Source organism: Diadema antillarum, unplaced genomic scaffold (genome assembly GCF_040938485.1).
Source record: "Diadema antillarum isolate AM-2024a unplaced genomic scaffold, OU_Dant_1.0 seq00000173_RagTag, whole genome shotgun sequence".
NCBI lineage: Eukaryota > Metazoa > Echinodermata > Echinoidea > Diadematoida > Diadematidae > Diadema > Diadema antillarum.
In genome coordinates, this window is record NW_027271242.1 from 135942 (window position 1) to 152944 (window position 17003).

A 17003-nucleotide genomic window follows, 5' to 3' on the forward strand; every position below is an offset into this window, starting at 1 on the left:
GACCTTTGACACCATGACCAAAACATTCCCAAGAGAAGTGCTGTCAGTAGGCAGTACATGCATACAAGTATGTACTATCAAATTCCATGAATATACCTTGAACCATTGTGAGATATGAAGAAAAAAGTGAAATTTTAGCATTTTCACTTGACCTTTGATCTGTTGAAATTAATTTTGTTGCTCAAAATATCCTTGCACTTGAGTGACATTCTATTGAAAGCATTGTCCAATTAACTGTCAGGTGAACAAAGTAAAAACAAATTTTGATATCAATTCTATGTACGCAGATATTTAGGAGGAGCATGTTAAGTGGATAAATCAAAGTCTTAGCATACCAATTTCTGAAATGATGACAGTGAATGCAGTAAGTTCTCCGTTCTCATGACTGAAGAGATCCTCAGGAAGGGTAACGGTGAAAGATGTTTCGGAGACACCTGTCGGCTCTGTGATACTACCATAGTCATAATCTGGATCAACTGGAGGGGGAACTAGTGAAAAAAACAAAAACAATAACCCACACATTAAGATAGGCATTGCTGAATCAATGGGTAGATATTGACGATGGGATCAAGACAGATCCACGGATACTTATTAGCAGTGCACCTACATGTCCTTCAAATTCTACTTGATTTATTTTTACACAAAGTACATTAGTTTGAATCTATGTCTTCTTACAATAAAAAAATCATGTCCCTTCACAAGCAATGACAATTATGTACTAGTATTCTTTATTTTTTTTTACGAGTTTTCAAATACTCTTTCTGCTGTCTGATCATTTAGTGTCAAGAAGGCATCAAGAAAAGAGGTTAAAAAAAAACATGAAAGAAAAACAGCTACAATGCTGCCCTCATTTCTCAAGGCTACTTTTTAAAACATGCTACTGCTACCAGTTTGATGTGCACATGTGCAATATGGCCTGTACACAGATATCCATGACAATCGATGGTATCCACTTTTTGATAATCCTGAATTATGCAACGACCACTAAATATCCCATTACAAACAAATGAAGTTTGTATCAGCTTTTGAATATTTGTAGACATCACAGAATTCTTGATATCATATCAAAATAGTCACAAAAAACATCTGCACTTTATCATACCTTGCACAATTATTATTATTTTTTTTTTGGGGGGGGGGAGGGAAGGGCTTGGGAAAGATACTGAATTTTGAAGTTTCACACATTAAAAAACTCAAAAACATTATTTTTCGCCCTAACCTTATGAATGCAAACTATGTTGTGACAAAGATATCTCATCTAGCTTTGACCAAAAACATGATTACCCGTATGTAATTGCTAATTAGGCCTGTGGTGTGAAGTGTTTGGACTTTACCTTCTTCAGGAGTTTCAACGGAATCTGTAGATGCTGGATCACTGGTATAGCCCCCATCATTCGTAGCATTTATCTTTAAAGAAAAAAGGGCAGAACACAACAAACAAAAGAGCATGAGAAAGAGGGGTCCATCCTGCCTAACAATAAAATCAAAGCTCGTTCGGAATGACATTCCATGCAAGAGCAGATACAGATCATGAGAGAAATGACATAATGAGAGACAGAGTAGTAATGAGCAATATCATGGACAGCACCTGAATGGCTTTTTTTCTTTGCAGCATATAAAACAAATGAAAGGACATACCGAAACATTCAAGGGAGCTTGTCTAGATAGAAGCAGGTTGGATTACATAAATGTGTGCTATCTAGCTTTAAGATTATTTTGTTTTGGTTTAAAATTTGGGGTCATTTGAATCATCACTGACTGCGAACTACGTCTATTCCTCTTCACTACTTTCTCACATTAATAAGTTTCCAAATGATTAGATATAAAAAAAGTTTAGATTCTGCCAGCATTTCATTGACACAACACACACTTGGGGCAGTATTTGGGGCATATCTTCAGTTGGCCTGTCCACTTCTGTACCACTTCTCAGGCACGAAACACACATTAAGTAAAACTGAATCAAAACTCTTGTACAACATTTACACTGAGGTACACAGTAAAGCTATTCTGCATGTTCTCTAACGTTCAAATATTCAGGGTATCACAAATGCTTAATAATTTACCATATCTGATTCAAACTTTTTAGTGATTCTCAATAAGTACAGCGGGTTTTGAATATGGTGGCCTCCCCTTGGTTGGTCACTTTTTTTGATTGTCCAAAAATTAAGCTCTGACACTCAATGTTCTATCACTACATTGGTCCATGGAGAAGACGGTATACATATTACATAACATACGTTTGAAAGACAATACTGTAAAAGTGGATATTTTGGCACGAGTAATTTTTCGTGCTCTACTGAGTACGATAAATTTCGCATGTTTTAGATTCCATGGAATCAAGACATTACATAGTGGTACAAAGAGCAGGCAAAACTATTCGCGTGCTTTTATTTTCATGCTAGTTTCTGGTTGCACGAAATGTGTGAAAATTTCCACTTTTACAGTAAAAGAAAAGGATGCGATGCGATTGACTCTGAGTGACCGGTACACAACAAGTATCTGTATTGTGAGCTTACTGTAAAGGTATAGCTGAAACCTGGATTAAGATCAGAAATATCTATTGTTGTGTAAGTTGTTGTGTCACTTCCAATATGATCATCGTTGGGCTGCAAGTTTGAAGGAAAAAAAAGAAGACACAAAGAGATAATCAGGACATGCATAATATTCAGGTGGTATAAAGTAGAAGCAGATGATAATGAAAGTACATGATAATGAAAGTACATGATAATGAGACAGCTATTAAAAGTGAACTGAAATATTGCAGATACACAATACTACGGCATGTTCTTGTTTGCCACATGACTTGAATAGGAAAAATTTTTCAGGTGTTTCTCATGGTGTTTGATTTTCCCCTCATTGAAAGAATGCCTTTGTCTCGCATCCTTGTACACTGAAGCACACTCTTTTTCAAAATGTCATATTATCTATACATTGACATACTAAAAAAGAAAACAAAAATATGACCATAACTCATACAAAGCTTTAATCACTGCAGACTATCAAATTTCATGTATTGTTAAAATTGCACAAATATCAGGAATTCATGGTGTAATATTCTCACAAATATGGCTGTTGCTTCAAAAAACACCCAATTCTTTTTTCTTTCGAAGCACTATATCATGAGGAGGAAAACTTCAAAGATTTCTCATGAATCTACCAAGAATGGTTGACATACCTCCTTTGTACCAACATATTCTATCCTGTACTCCGTGATTTCCCCATTTGGTTGTGCTGGCTCCTCCCAGGTCACATGGATTGTGTTCTTGTCAACGGCCTCTGCCACTGGATTCTGCACCTGACTCGGTTCTAGTGTCATCAAAGCAAGTGGAAGAGAAGAACAAAGAATGGTTCAGACAAAAGTCAGCACTATGTTGATAGCACAAGAAATATGGAGAGGAAATTTTTCTGTCATTCTGCATCAACAAACAAAACTTCCCATTATTCAGATCTCAAATGAATGGACTGTTTTCATGGGATTAATCAGGCCTATTTTTTTCATCTTTCTTATTGACTTTCTCTATGTCTTTCTTGAAAAAAATTACAACTATGAGATCCTAACTTCCATTATGGCCATGGAACACATCATATTGTATAAATGACATAAAGGTGTAATTTATACTATCATCATTTGAGGCATGCATATTTTGCTACCCTGATATACATCATCAAATGATGCAGCTTCTCTTTGAACATGAAAAATCGCTGCAACAACATGTTAGTCCTCTCTCATTAATTTTTGCATCATCACAATACGACAGTTAATTCGCTTGTGGTTGTAGGATAAGATGACAGTTTCCTGCACAGTTTGGATAATCGTTCAATTGTGTTTCAAACTTTATATCCTCATTCCATCACAACTACTTTTGTATTCTATTGTGCAATGTGAGCAAGTTTGATTTCTGACAAAACACTCAAACTCCAAAAAACTGAACAAGGCCAATGCAAAGTCAGCAATTCCTGTGTTTCTTCCATCATAAATGGAGCATGCAACAATACATCTTTCATTGTAATTACTAACTGTTCGGGTTGATTGGGACAAGTTTGGTATCAGGTTTGGTGGATAAAGTTAGTAAATATTACAGAAAATGTGAATCTACAAGTAAAAGTAGATCAGAGTTTTGAAGTAGAATTTAGAAGTTACCCAATACTTAAGAGTAAGACGCATTTTACCAACTTGTTATTTTAAGGTCTAGTCTCAGATCTATGTTAGATATAGACTTAGTACCATATGAACTTTGAGATGAGTGTGATCTATTACATGATAATATTCTGTATCATCATTTTATAAAACAAATAATGGACATAATTTTGTTTGGGCATTAGTGTAATTACCGATGCGCTCTACCTTCAGAACAGTCCAAACACATTCTGCTATTAAGGGTGCTAGATGGTTCCAAAGGTGCACATGTACCCTGTGTGGTTAATTCTAACTAAAGCCTTCACTTACAATGTACATGTATTGTTTGTATATCATTAAATCTAAAGATTCATATGCCAGTACTTGAAGCACAAATGAGAGTAATGACTCTGAAACCCTGAACTCACTGTCTGTAAGTGTTCTGGACGACTCCACTCGGCCTTCACTCCTCTCATCTTGACTGACTGTCACCACGGTAACAGTATAGTTCGTCCCTGGAGTCAACCCTGACACGGTTCCACCAGGGTGTGTCAGATTCTCGTTGAATGTGGCCTGTCCCTCGCTGGGATCCACCATGATGTCATAGCCACTGGTCTCCCCGTCTGCCCTGGTCCACTTCAGGTCCAACTGTCTTTGGTCTGGTGTGATCACCAGGTTTGTGGCCGTGGCAGGAACTATGGAGAACAAAGAAATGATGTTATTTGGTTGAATTGGATGCCTGCCCCTTCTTAATGGAAATGACTGGCATACATGTACATCAATAACTAGTATCAGGGAAAAGGGTGTCCCTTGAACCATGAATGCTGTGTGATCCAAAAGATTGGAGTCTGGGGATTGGAGAAATTACAGTGCTTTTGACATTGACCTTTGACCTATTGCAACTCTCATGTTCAGGTAAATACTTGTCATCACTTACATCATATTCAGACACTCCTAGCTGAAGTAGGAACTGGAAATGATATCGTATTTACATGTTTGTGTGTGTGTGTGTGTGTGTGTGTGTGTGTGTGTGTTTTGAGTGATATTTGATGTTGACCATTGGCACATAATGAAAATACTTGTTTTATACCCTTCCTCCCTAATTACATTACAAATGGACATTTATGCCAAGATATAATGCCATATTTGTAGCCAATGCTCAGTGGACTTTGAGTTTTGACCATGAGAAATTTTGCCTAAAATCTAATCAGTGAATTTACACCTCTTCTAACACTTCTGGGCCAGGTACCAAGAAAATCCTTAGTGAGTTTCTCCTTAAACTATCATGACAAGAACGAGGAAGAGATGTTCAGAGAGAGGGACAATAGTTTCTGGTAGGGACAATCTGATTGTTATGAAACTTTCACCGTTCAACCTTTTTTCTTTCTCATTCTAAGAAGTCACCATGAACATGAAGTGCACTTTCACTGTAGCATGTGCAGGAAATCAAATAAAAATACTAGCTAGTTTAAAATTGTAGTTTCTAATAACATTTAGAAGACATGAATACAGCACTGAATATGCATAAACGAGTTTTACAATAGGATTTTAATGAGCAATTTTCTTTAGATTGAGAGTTTAATTGGACATCATAAAGGATTCACATTCAACCATCAAAGATGTTTTTCACTGTACAACATTTGGAATCCTGACCACCAATACAAAAACAGATTTGGTAAAAAACTGACCACTAGATACTGTAAAACGAAGAATTTTCGCATGCACTTTAATTTCGCGAATTTCGCAAGTGCCAAGATTCGCGAAATTAAAATGCACGCGAAAGTCCTTGTTTACGCTATTATGCATTGAACGCCAGTGGCACTTCGCGAAAATTTCATGCCACGAAAAAGGCTGCCGGTTCCAATTCGCGAAAAATTCATGCCGCGAAAATATCATGTTTTACAGTAAGCAGGATCATGGATTATCAGCAACAATAAGGCAAACCATCAAGCATGTAGAAGATAATCAAAGACAATCATTATTACACAATTTTCTTGATTTCTTTCACTCACTTGTCCTTTGTTGTACAGTTTTTCCTTCGCTTGTTTGAATGCTTGGGCTACTGGCACCAGCGCTACTTATTGTGACCACCGTGAAATTATACTGACGACCCTGCGTCAGTCCTGATACTTCAGCAGAGTACTTCATCTGCTCTACTATGATTGGCTCAGTGCCGTCCGGTTCGTAGGTCAGGCTGAATTCATCATAGACACAATCACAGTCCTTTAACGTCCACTCCACACTGACAGCAGTGGTATTGTAGTCTCTGATGGTGACATTTTCAACACTCTCCGGAACTGTAAGAAATCAATGTGAACATTTTAATGGTATCCATCAAACTAGTTACTGTTTCTGACACTATCAAGAAAAAAACATAAAATGGAAATGGCCAGCTACTTGTCTCCTGCATATGAATCACTCTACATATATCATATATTCATATATTATGTGTATGTGTAACATACAATTTTTTATGTGTGAAACCACTTCCTTCAGGGCCTCTAGAGTAATGCAATATGAGACTACCTCCTCCTCCATACACACACACAAATTTCAGGACTGAATTTAGACAAGTTGGTTTATGTGCTTCAACAAAGTGAAACACTGTAGTATTTTAAAAGACAATGAAATTTGGACAGAACAGAATCAGAAAACAATAATTGATTTCTTAAAATAATTTGGTTTTGACATTTCCGCCCAGAGCAAGCGCGTCATTGCTCACTGGACTATGTGAGGTCATTGTAGTAATGTGGTGATAATAATAATAATAATAATAATATATATACTCCCTTACACACTATGTGTGGGTGGGGGTATAATAATAATAATAATAACGATGATAATAATAATAATAATAATAATAACAATAGTAATAATAATAATAATAATAACAATGGTGTAAAATAGTGTATACTTCTATAGTGCAACAATCTATCAAAAAGATACTCATGATGGTTCAATAACAATCTTACAGCATCTCTGACTGATATTCTCCTGTATTCTAAAACAAGTTGGGCTGCTTTGATTGCTGCTCAAGCTAAAAACAACCAAAATAAGGAGGAGTAGGAGGAGTCTGTGATAGGATTCTGTCTGCCAATAGCGCGGAGGAACACACCTGCTCTGAGATGGATCGTGGAGGAGCTGTTGCTGGTTCCCCCACTGAGACTGTAGACAATCATGGTGTAGACTGCCCCTGGCCTTGGGAGGTTCACACAGGATGCATTGAAAGGCCCCAAATCCTCGTCTGTTACTGGGATATTAGGTGGGGATGCGTTTCCTTCGCTACATGATATTGTGTAGTTATCAACAGTTCCATTCTGCTTTTCCCACAGGGCGCTGACAGACGTAGTGGTTGAGTCACCCTCACGTAGCTCCACTCCATTTGGCACTGAAATACATGTACATTGTATGAATGTTTATGATCGTGAGAAAAAAACAATCATGCACACAAATGACTACATGCAATCAGAGAGTGTGGTCATGTACAAGTATTTGAAGTTAGTGGCATCCACATGAAATCAATAACAATAACTAGCAATGTCGCTATGGCGACTGGTATGCCTCCGCCATAATGCATGATTCTCCTAATACAATTGTAGGTCTAGATAGTACATGTGGACAATGTGTGATTACATTTTCACAAAATTGGCAAAATATTAAAATGACAAGTTTGTCACAAATGTGTTGAATGTTCACCTTCCTTGACCTAGGCTTAATTGGATGAATAGGAGAGCATGTATTTGGGATTTAAGGACTTTAACTTGACTTTGACCCATTCATACATTTATGCATTGAGTAATTTTCAAGGTATGGAGAAAAAGTGCAATTTCTGTATTGAATAGTAAATTGTTACCATTTTCATCTGGCCTTTGACCCTGAAATTCACTGTAAGGCAAAACATGCATAAATATGTACATGTAGTACGTTTTCAAGATAACTTGAGCCACTTCCGAGATATGGAGGAAAAAATTAGTTCAGCACTTTCACTTGATCTTTGACCTTTTGACCTTTGAGGCAAAAACAAAAGAAAAAAAAAATTCCAGAGAATCCCTATTGGGTTATACATGCATACACCAAGTGTAAGAAAAAAATAATCCTGCTGGCATTGCATAAACATGAGGGAAATAGTAAAATTTCGAAGTGTTGCCCTTGACCTTTGACCCCTGACCTTTGACCCCATGAACCCTAAATTCTCTAGATAATCACTGCCAGTCAGTGCATGTATATATACTATGTTCCATGAAGATACCTTGAACAATTTCCAAGGTACAGAGAAAAAAGGTGAAGTTTTAATATTTTTACTTGACCTTTTGACCTTTGACCTTTGACCTCATGACCCAAACTTTCACCAGAGAATCTTAATTGGGTAATACATGTATACACTACGTTTCAAGAAAATATCTTCAGGCATTGCATAGATATGGTGGAAATAGTGAACTTTTATGTATTTGACCTTGACCTTTTGACCTTTGATCTTGAGCATGTGCACCCAAAAGTTGATAGGCACAACTTCACCCCCCAATACACATACATGCCAAGTTTCATTAGGATACCTCAAAAGGTTTTGATAGTTACCCTGTCCACAAAATTCATTACGGACGGACGGAAGGATGGACGGACGGACGGACGGACGGACGTACAACCTTACGGTGATATACTTGTGTGTCTACCCCTTTGTTCTCCCTTTTGTTAAAATAGACACACAAGCAAAAATTTTAGCCACACAAGCCTGACGGAATAAAGACCATCTATTGTGCACTATTGTTCTCCTGGCCACACAAGCATACTCTCGTTAGCACGGACGGACGGACGGACGGACGGATGGACGGAAGGACGGACGGACAACCCGAAAACATAATGCCTCCGGCACCACTTCGTGGCGGAGGCATAAAAACAACAAAATACTAGAAATGTTGTTAATAACACTACTATTACAATGATACTAAAATGTTTGACAGTGCAAAGGCAATAACAAGAAGAGCATCAGACTTACATGCAATGATCCCAAGTGAGCTTGGGGCACTTTCTTTGTCATTGCTAATAGACACAACAGTGATGGTATATTCTTCTCCAGGAGTTGGCAAGTCAATGCAGGAAGCTGTCAAGGTGTCACCCCTTTGATCACTGGTGATGGAGATTTCACTTGGTGATGCACTACCATCAGAGCATGAGATGTTGAAGGTATCCAAGACACTGTCTGGTACCTCCCAGGCGGCTGATATAGCCGTGGTGTTTGATGCTTCTTCCCTCAAAGTCACTGCTTCTGGCACTGAGTTGAAAAAATAAAAGAAATGACGATTTGATTTTGTGCATTTCCTTTTTGGTCTGACGTGTGTTGTTACAACAGTGATAGCAATAACAAGAAAACTATCAGACTTACATGCAATTATCCCAAGTGAGCTTGGGGCACTTTCCTTGCCATTGCTGAGAGATACAACAGTGATGGTATATTCCTCTCCAGGAGTCGGCAAATCAATGCAGGAAGCTGTCAAGGTGTCACCCCTGTCATCACTAGTGACAGAGATTTCACTTGGTGATGCACTACCATTAGAGCATGTGATGTTGAAGGTATCCAAGACACCGTCTGGCAGCTCCCATGCAGCTGTTATCGCCGTGGTGTTTGATGCTTCTTCCCTCAGAGTCACAGCTTCCGGCACTGAGTCGGAAAAAAAAAATTTATGGAGACAAAATTGACAACAGGTTTAACAATGTTTCAGTTTGAAAAATTTAGGCTGCATTGTACTATACCCGACTATCATCTCTGATATCTTGTAAAAATTATAATCTTGGGACTTCAAATAAAATGACAAGCAGTATGTGACTAGAGGGATATCCTGTAGTCATCCCAAGAGGCTGTGAGATTCACACAATGCTATCAGATGGCCCTGAAGGGTACACATTGGTGGAGTTTAAATCATATTGGGAACAGGTGATCTGGTAGTAGTCTATTAGTGTTGGGAAGGGCTCACTCTGCATGATGTACAATGTATAATGTATTCAGGTGTATTCAGTTTATTGCCGGAGTATAAAGTGTATATCACAAGTCAGCAAACTAAATACAACCTCTTGAGTCTTGACAAAATTATCCCTGTAGCTGCTCTAACACAGCTACATGTAGAGTGGGATGGGTTGGTGAAAAGACAGAACGTGATGGTGTGCGTGCAGTACCTAAATATACAAAATACCTTTGACCCTATAAAAGATGGCACACTGAGGGCAGCATTGACAAAAACAGCAGGAGTCTAGATTTTATCATCATAAACATGAGTACATACAAAGTTTCCAAAATATCAGTAAATAAAAAAATACAAAAAAACAGCAATAGCCTGGCACACAGAAAATGGCCACCAAAATATGACTTTTGACCATGAAAAAAGGCAGAAAACATGGAGCAGCATTACCAGATACAAGGGCTTATTTGTATATCTGTATACAATGCTAGGTTGATGGAATACACTCTAGAAGTTCTTGTTAAAAACAATAGACTGCACTAGGCTGTGGAGAACACTCATGAAATCTTGTTTCCAAAAACAGCCATGATGCGCTCAAAAAGAAGAATCCCCCTTCATCCATTTTGTTGTATGTGTGTGTATTGTGTGTGAGCAACCAGCATTATATTTTTGCCAAGTATTTCTACACAGTAGACCAAAGTGAAATTTCACTTTTCTATGTAGTTTGAAAGAGTAAACTCTGACCTATAAAATGATACAGAGCTTATTAAAATTGGATCATCCTACCCATTCAAAAAGTGACTGAAGTACAAAGAGATAGAGAGGGAGAGAGAGAGAGAGAGATGGGGGTACAATTTCATAGAAACAGACTTCAGGATTAGGGTTCACTCAGGCATGATAAACAGAAATGTCAATAAAACCATGCTTTATTTCATGGCGAAAGCAGGGTCTGTCCCCATCCCCCACCCCACCCCACCCCCCCAAAAAAAAACAAGAACAAGAACAAAACAAAACATATGGTCCAGAAAAACTGCTAAATGGAATATATTAGTTTTAAGCTGCCACATTTTGACAGTAGGTTTAGAAAAGATTGTTCTTCCAGATAAAACAAACTTATACAACTGGAGTCTGCAAACCCAGATGACATATTCTGGCCCAATACAAGTAATCTTAATCTGCAAACTTTTGTGGGTTTCATATGGCCTAAGTTCCAAAACCAAGAGAGCTCTTTAAGACCTTGCTCGTAAGAGGTGGATCACCTCCTGCTACTTGGATATTGTACGCTCGGATGCCAGCATACCTGTATTTTCAAATTATCAATGGATATTGGAGGCCTGATAACAGCTTTATTAAAAGCTCCAAACAGGTCAGAATTAAAAGCAGGGATACATTCCTGCACTTATTCCTGCACTTGACAAAGCTATTCTCAAATCCTGAACACATATTACAGTAGATGCTTACAATTTTGGAACTCTGAAATCTTTTCAAGCATATTTGAAGCTCTGCCTGGGATTTCATCCGACAGGATTTATCCCATTCTGCCTGTGGATTGTCAGCTGTCAAGAATTTTTGATCACTTATCAAGTGGACCCATACTGAACCATACATGTCAGGGTTATCCAGAATTGGACTTAGTCACCTCATCACTTGTAAGTTTGTTTGTACCTCAGCAATGATTGTGTAATGATTGTAGTCTGTATATTAGACATCATTGCCATCTGTATTTTGTCAATGTTGAAATCTTGTCTTTCTGTTTTGTAAAACATTTAATGAAATTAGCCTAGCAAAGTACCCTACTTAATAAACTGTGCTGATTTAGAGCATTTGTCATTTTGTGCAATTCCTTTTTGGTCTGACGTGTGTTGCTACAACAGTGATAACAATAACATGAAAACTATCAGACTTACATGCAATTATCCCAAGAGAACTTGGCAAACTTTCTCTGCCATTGCTGAGAGATACAACAGTGATGGTATATTCATCTCCAGGAGTCGGCAAATCAACGCAGGACGCTCTCAAGGTGTCACCCCTTTGATCACTGGTGACAGAGATTTCTCTTGGTGATGCACTACCGTCAGAGCATGTGATGTTGAAGGTATCCATGACACTGTCTGGCATCTCCCAGGAGGCTGTTATAGCCGTGGTGTTTGATTCTTCTTCCATCAACGTCACAACTTCTGGTACTAAATTGAAATCAAATATTGGAAGAGTTGTATGAGGTTAAAAGCATTGTTTAGCCATGGTTTACAATCTGGATGGCCCTAAAATGTAAAATAGTTAAATATGGAGTTTCAAAGCTTCACAAGCTTTCACAGAGTAGAAATACTAGGGGCAACCACACAAGCAACATACAGATATCACTAAGGTCATAACACTGCACCTCTTTAATTGGTTATAGATAAGACTATCAGAAAAAGGCAATGGTTTGAGTAAATATCTCTAACTACATACACCATTCCCCCGTGAAGCCATCAGTGCTCATCAAAGACTTCAATAATTTGGGGGAAGGATACAACCTAGTCTTGTGTAATTGATTCAACAACAGTCGATAGAATTTAGTGAAGATTTATCTATAGGTCTATGGGAGAATTGTGAGGTTGTGCAGACACAAACTCATGTCTCAACCTTTTTTTCCCCAACATAAGTAGCTACAACAACAATCATTCTTTTTGATGGGAGATATGATACAAGTTGGATATCAATCTACACATCTTATAACTCTTATGAGGTTCCAGAAAGCAAAATACTTTTCACACAGTCAGTAATATGGATCTGGTCAGCTCTATCACAAAATACTGTATACGCCGAATAGTCGCAACAGTGAAAGCAATAACAAGAAAACTATCAAGCTTACATGCAACGATCCCAAGTGAGCTTGGGGCACTTTCCTTGCCATTGCTAAGAGACACAACAGTGATGGTATATTCTTCTCCAGGAGTGGGCAAATCAACGCAGGAAGCTGTCAAGGTGTCACCCCTTTGATTACTGGTGATGGAGATTTCACTTGGTGATGCAGTACCATTAGAGCATGTGATGATGAAGGTATCCAAGACACTGTCTGGTACCACCCAGGAGGCTGTTATCGCCGTGGTGTTTGATGATTCTTCCCTCAGAGTCACTGCTTCTGGCACTGAGTTGGAAAATAAAAAAGAAATGATAATATGAGGTTCCAGGCAAAGCTGTTTGCCTATGTCTCCAGATGTGAATGGACCTAAAGCAAGAAAGTTATAGATTTTATGGCTTCACATGACTTCATTAAATTTACAGTGATATTAGGAGCAACCATAGAAGCAACTTAAATGGATCACTGCAGTCGTCACCCTACACCTCTCGAATTGGTTTCAGATAAGACTATCATGCAAAGATATGATGCAGAGGTAAAACTTTTCAACTGCACTGCTTGCTCTTAGAAGCCATCATCACTAGGTTATATAATACAAGACTTCAATACCACTTGTAATAAGAAGGAAGGATACAAACTTGTCTAGTAGAATTGGTTATTACAAAAATAGATGGAATTCAGTGAAGCTTTGTTGACAGGTCTATGGGAGACTTATGGCGTGATGTTATCATCACAGATCAGCTCTTTGAATATTTCTGAGAGTCACACAGTTATCCTTGTATTTTACACCAGAAAATTTGTCACATATTCAAAAATAAAATCTGGACAAATATCTGTTTCAGAAAAGCAAATAGCAGACAAAATTTTAGGTCTTGATTCTTTTTTTTTTCTTTCTTTCATAATTAGCTACTATAACAAGCATTCTTCATGATGGGAGGTATGCACAGGAGATATAATACAAGTTGGATATCAATCTACACATCTTGTAATCTCTCACAAGGTTCCAGAAAGCAAAATACTGAAATCCCTACACACCAGAAGCTTAGGAGATAGAATGATTGGCAAGTCCTGAACCATTTCGTACAGTTGTCTGTAATTTGGATAAAATGTGAAAAACTGACACAGCACTAGTACTAAACAGTAAATGCTAGCTCTAAATTTTGGAGAACAATCAAACTTTTTTTTTCCCTAGGGAACACATAGAAAATGCCCCTACTGCATCCTATGGCACATCACTGTCTTCTTGCTTGAGTTATTTCCTTTATAGACATAAAACAGATAAGAATAAGTGTCCTTTGCATAAATTTAATGTAGTCTTGTAATAACCCAAAAGTTATGACTTATAGGGTCAAAAGGACTACTTGTTATTAAACTCATTTACCAAAAACATGACTTTTGGTTTGTACAAACAAAAAGAGAGAATTAAGCTATAGACCGATTCGGGTTCGTTGAGGGCAGCAGACAATTTGTGGCACTAGGCGCAGCCATGAGCTCATTTTGAGGTGTCATAGCCGACCCTTCCTCCTCTCCCCCACCCCCGGGCAACATGTTTATCACGCACTTGTAACAAAGGTTCGCGCACTAAGCAAGCATTTGCGCACTCAGTACGAGACGCCTATTGGCTAAAACGACCATGCATCAGTTTTTCATTCCGTGTGCGGAAGGGGATGGGGGAGAGGGGAGTGGGGGGTCGGCTAAGACACCGCATTAATGGCGCTGCCCATGCCAAAAATACACATAGCACGTCACAGAATCGGTCTATAGTAATCACCTCAGGCAACACAGTCATGGGTACTTTCATGTATGACTGACTTTCCAATGTCGTGAAGTGCACATGACCTAAATACATAATTGCGATTGGCTCTATTCTTAAAGCTGTCTGACAATTCTTGTCAACTCACATGCAGTCAGATTCACCGTCGCTGGATTCTCCTGTCCACCGCTAATGCTGGTCACTGTCATCAGGTAGGTATCCCCGGGGGTACTCACATTCTCACATGAAGCCTGATACAGGTCCTGATCTCCCAAATAACCCCCAGCGATGTCACCTGGCACTCCGTCACTACATTTTACTTCAAAAAACTCAATCACACCACCAGGGTGCCGCCATACAGCACTTACTGATGTCTCCGTAGACACATTGGGCTGGAGGTTCGGAGGCAAGGGCACTGAAAAAAAGAATACAAATTTCACATGTTATAAGTACACAAGGACTTCCAGTCTCAGACATCAAAATATTACAAAATATCATTTTCAGTATACTATGTATAAGTCATAGAATACCTGAAGCTTATCACCACAGACTTTCAACAACAAAAAATAGATAAATAAATGTGATCATATACAATTGAAGGAGGACCATTACATGCATCTGGTGTTACTTACAAGCAGTGAGATTTATGTCAGCCATATTTGTCTCCATGTTGCTGAACGAGGTGACAGTCATGGTGTAATTGGCACCCGGTACAGGCAATCCCTCACAAGTTGCATTGTATTGAGCATCAGCTGTAAAGTTGATGGATGAAGGGTTGGCTGTGCCATTACTGCACTCAATGGTGTAGGATGAGACCAGTCCGGCGGGGTTGACCCAGTTTGCACTCACTGAATCAGTGGTAGAGATACCCTCCATTAGGACCACGGCATTGGGTACTGTGGGAGAGGATTAAACCAAACACATGTTGATCATATAAATTACTATATGAGAGTGAATCACACACTTCAGTATAATACACAGATGACTCCCCTGTAGGGTACTTACTTTTTTGTTTTTGTTGATAATAATTCTTCAAAACATGACAATTCTTGATACAATTTTGATTACGGTTCAAGTCCTGTTTGGATTTTGGCTATGAACAAAATTTAAGTTTTGATGGATCAATATTTGAAACTTCAAAATGATTGATCTCATTAAACATAAATATACAAGTTTAAAAACAATTAAATGAAAGCAAAAAACAAACAAACAAACAAACCACCTACTGTAAAAGTGGAAATTTTTGCCGTGTTAAAATTTTTGCTCATTTCGCGCAACCAGAAACTAGCGCGAAAATAAAAGCATGTGAATATTTTTGCCTGCCATATGTTCCTCTGCGTTATGCCTTGATTCCGCGGATTTAAAAACATGCGAAACTTGTCTTACCCGGCCAAGTGCAAAAAATTAGTCGCGCGAAGATATCCACTTTTACAGTATCAAACAATCCTGTTCTTTCTGTTCCTAAAACAATGAAAAGGAAAAGTACCCTATATCATAAATTGTGTTAATATAGATCATTTGTCATTTTATGTGATTTCTTCTGGTCTGAAGAGTGCTATAACAGTTTAATGGCAATAACGAGATATAAAACATGACACTTCTTAACCCGTTGAGGACGAGTCCCGAGTATACTCGGGCAGGTGTCTATGGAAAATGCGTGTCGCAGCAAAATCGAACCGTCCTCAACGGGTAAAAGGGGACAGTCAGCAATGGAAGCAATACTATGTATGGTGATATTAATTCAAAAGTAATGGCACCCTAATGTACAGTAAGCACACCTCAATTTCAACTCTCATCTTCATGACAAGGATGTGATATACGGACTTGAAGTTGTATTGAAATAAGTTAATAAAGTCGAGTTCTATGCACCTACATACATACGTGTAAGTCAAGATATGTTTCACCAATTTGTGTCTGATTCACGCAAACCAAAGGGAAATCGCATATGCAAGCATGCATACTGAGTACGTTAAAGGTCCAGTTTACCTTTGGCAACATAGATATAAAAAATGTTCACGTCATCACATTTGATGCGTATGTGTAGGTCAGTTGTATCACAAAACACCCTACAATATATAAAATTTTTGCAATAAAGCCTAAGATATAAGGAGATGTATCACTATTTCTCTCAATAAACCATATCTGTACATGGTTTAGTCTGGAAACATTTTTAGTATAACTATTGTTTACATTTTGTATTTTTAACAATAGTTAATATCAACTATACTGATTCAAATTTTTACATTTGTATCAATTCTATCCCTAACTGACATTTTAGAACTATTCTTAAGCACTAATGCTGGGTTTGCATTTCATCTGCAAACGGTAAATTATACCTTT

At 38.1% G+C, this 17003-nt stretch overlaps 1 protein-coding gene across 1 annotated transcript in view; it reads right to left on the bottom strand.

Annotated features, from left to right (window-relative positions):
• LOC139728337 (receptor-type tyrosine-protein phosphatase eta-like) overlaps window positions 1-17003 on the bottom strand; it is a 79720-nt gene that overhangs the window by 39594 nt on the left and 23123 nt on the right. The window contains exons 6-17 of the mRNA XM_071639282.1: window positions 15296-15574; window positions 14812-15078; window positions 12923-13198; window positions 9498-9773; window positions 9111-9386; window positions 7233-7505; window positions 6130-6414; window positions 4546-4812; window positions 3176-3306; window positions 2517-2606; window positions 1335-1407; window positions 336-488 (exon numbers count right to left, since the gene is read on the bottom strand). Coding sequence (XP_071495383.1) covers window positions 336-488; window positions 1335-1407; window positions 2517-2606; window positions 3176-3306; window positions 4546-4812; window positions 6130-6414; window positions 7233-7505; window positions 9111-9386; window positions 9498-9773; window positions 12923-13198; window positions 14812-15078; window positions 15296-15574 — 2646 coding nt within the window. The remainder of the gene's footprint in view (window positions 1-335; window positions 489-1334; window positions 1408-2516; window positions 2607-3175; window positions 3307-4545; window positions 4813-6129; window positions 6415-7232; window positions 7506-9110; window positions 9387-9497; window positions 9774-12922; window positions 13199-14811; window positions 15079-15295; window positions 15575-17003) is intronic.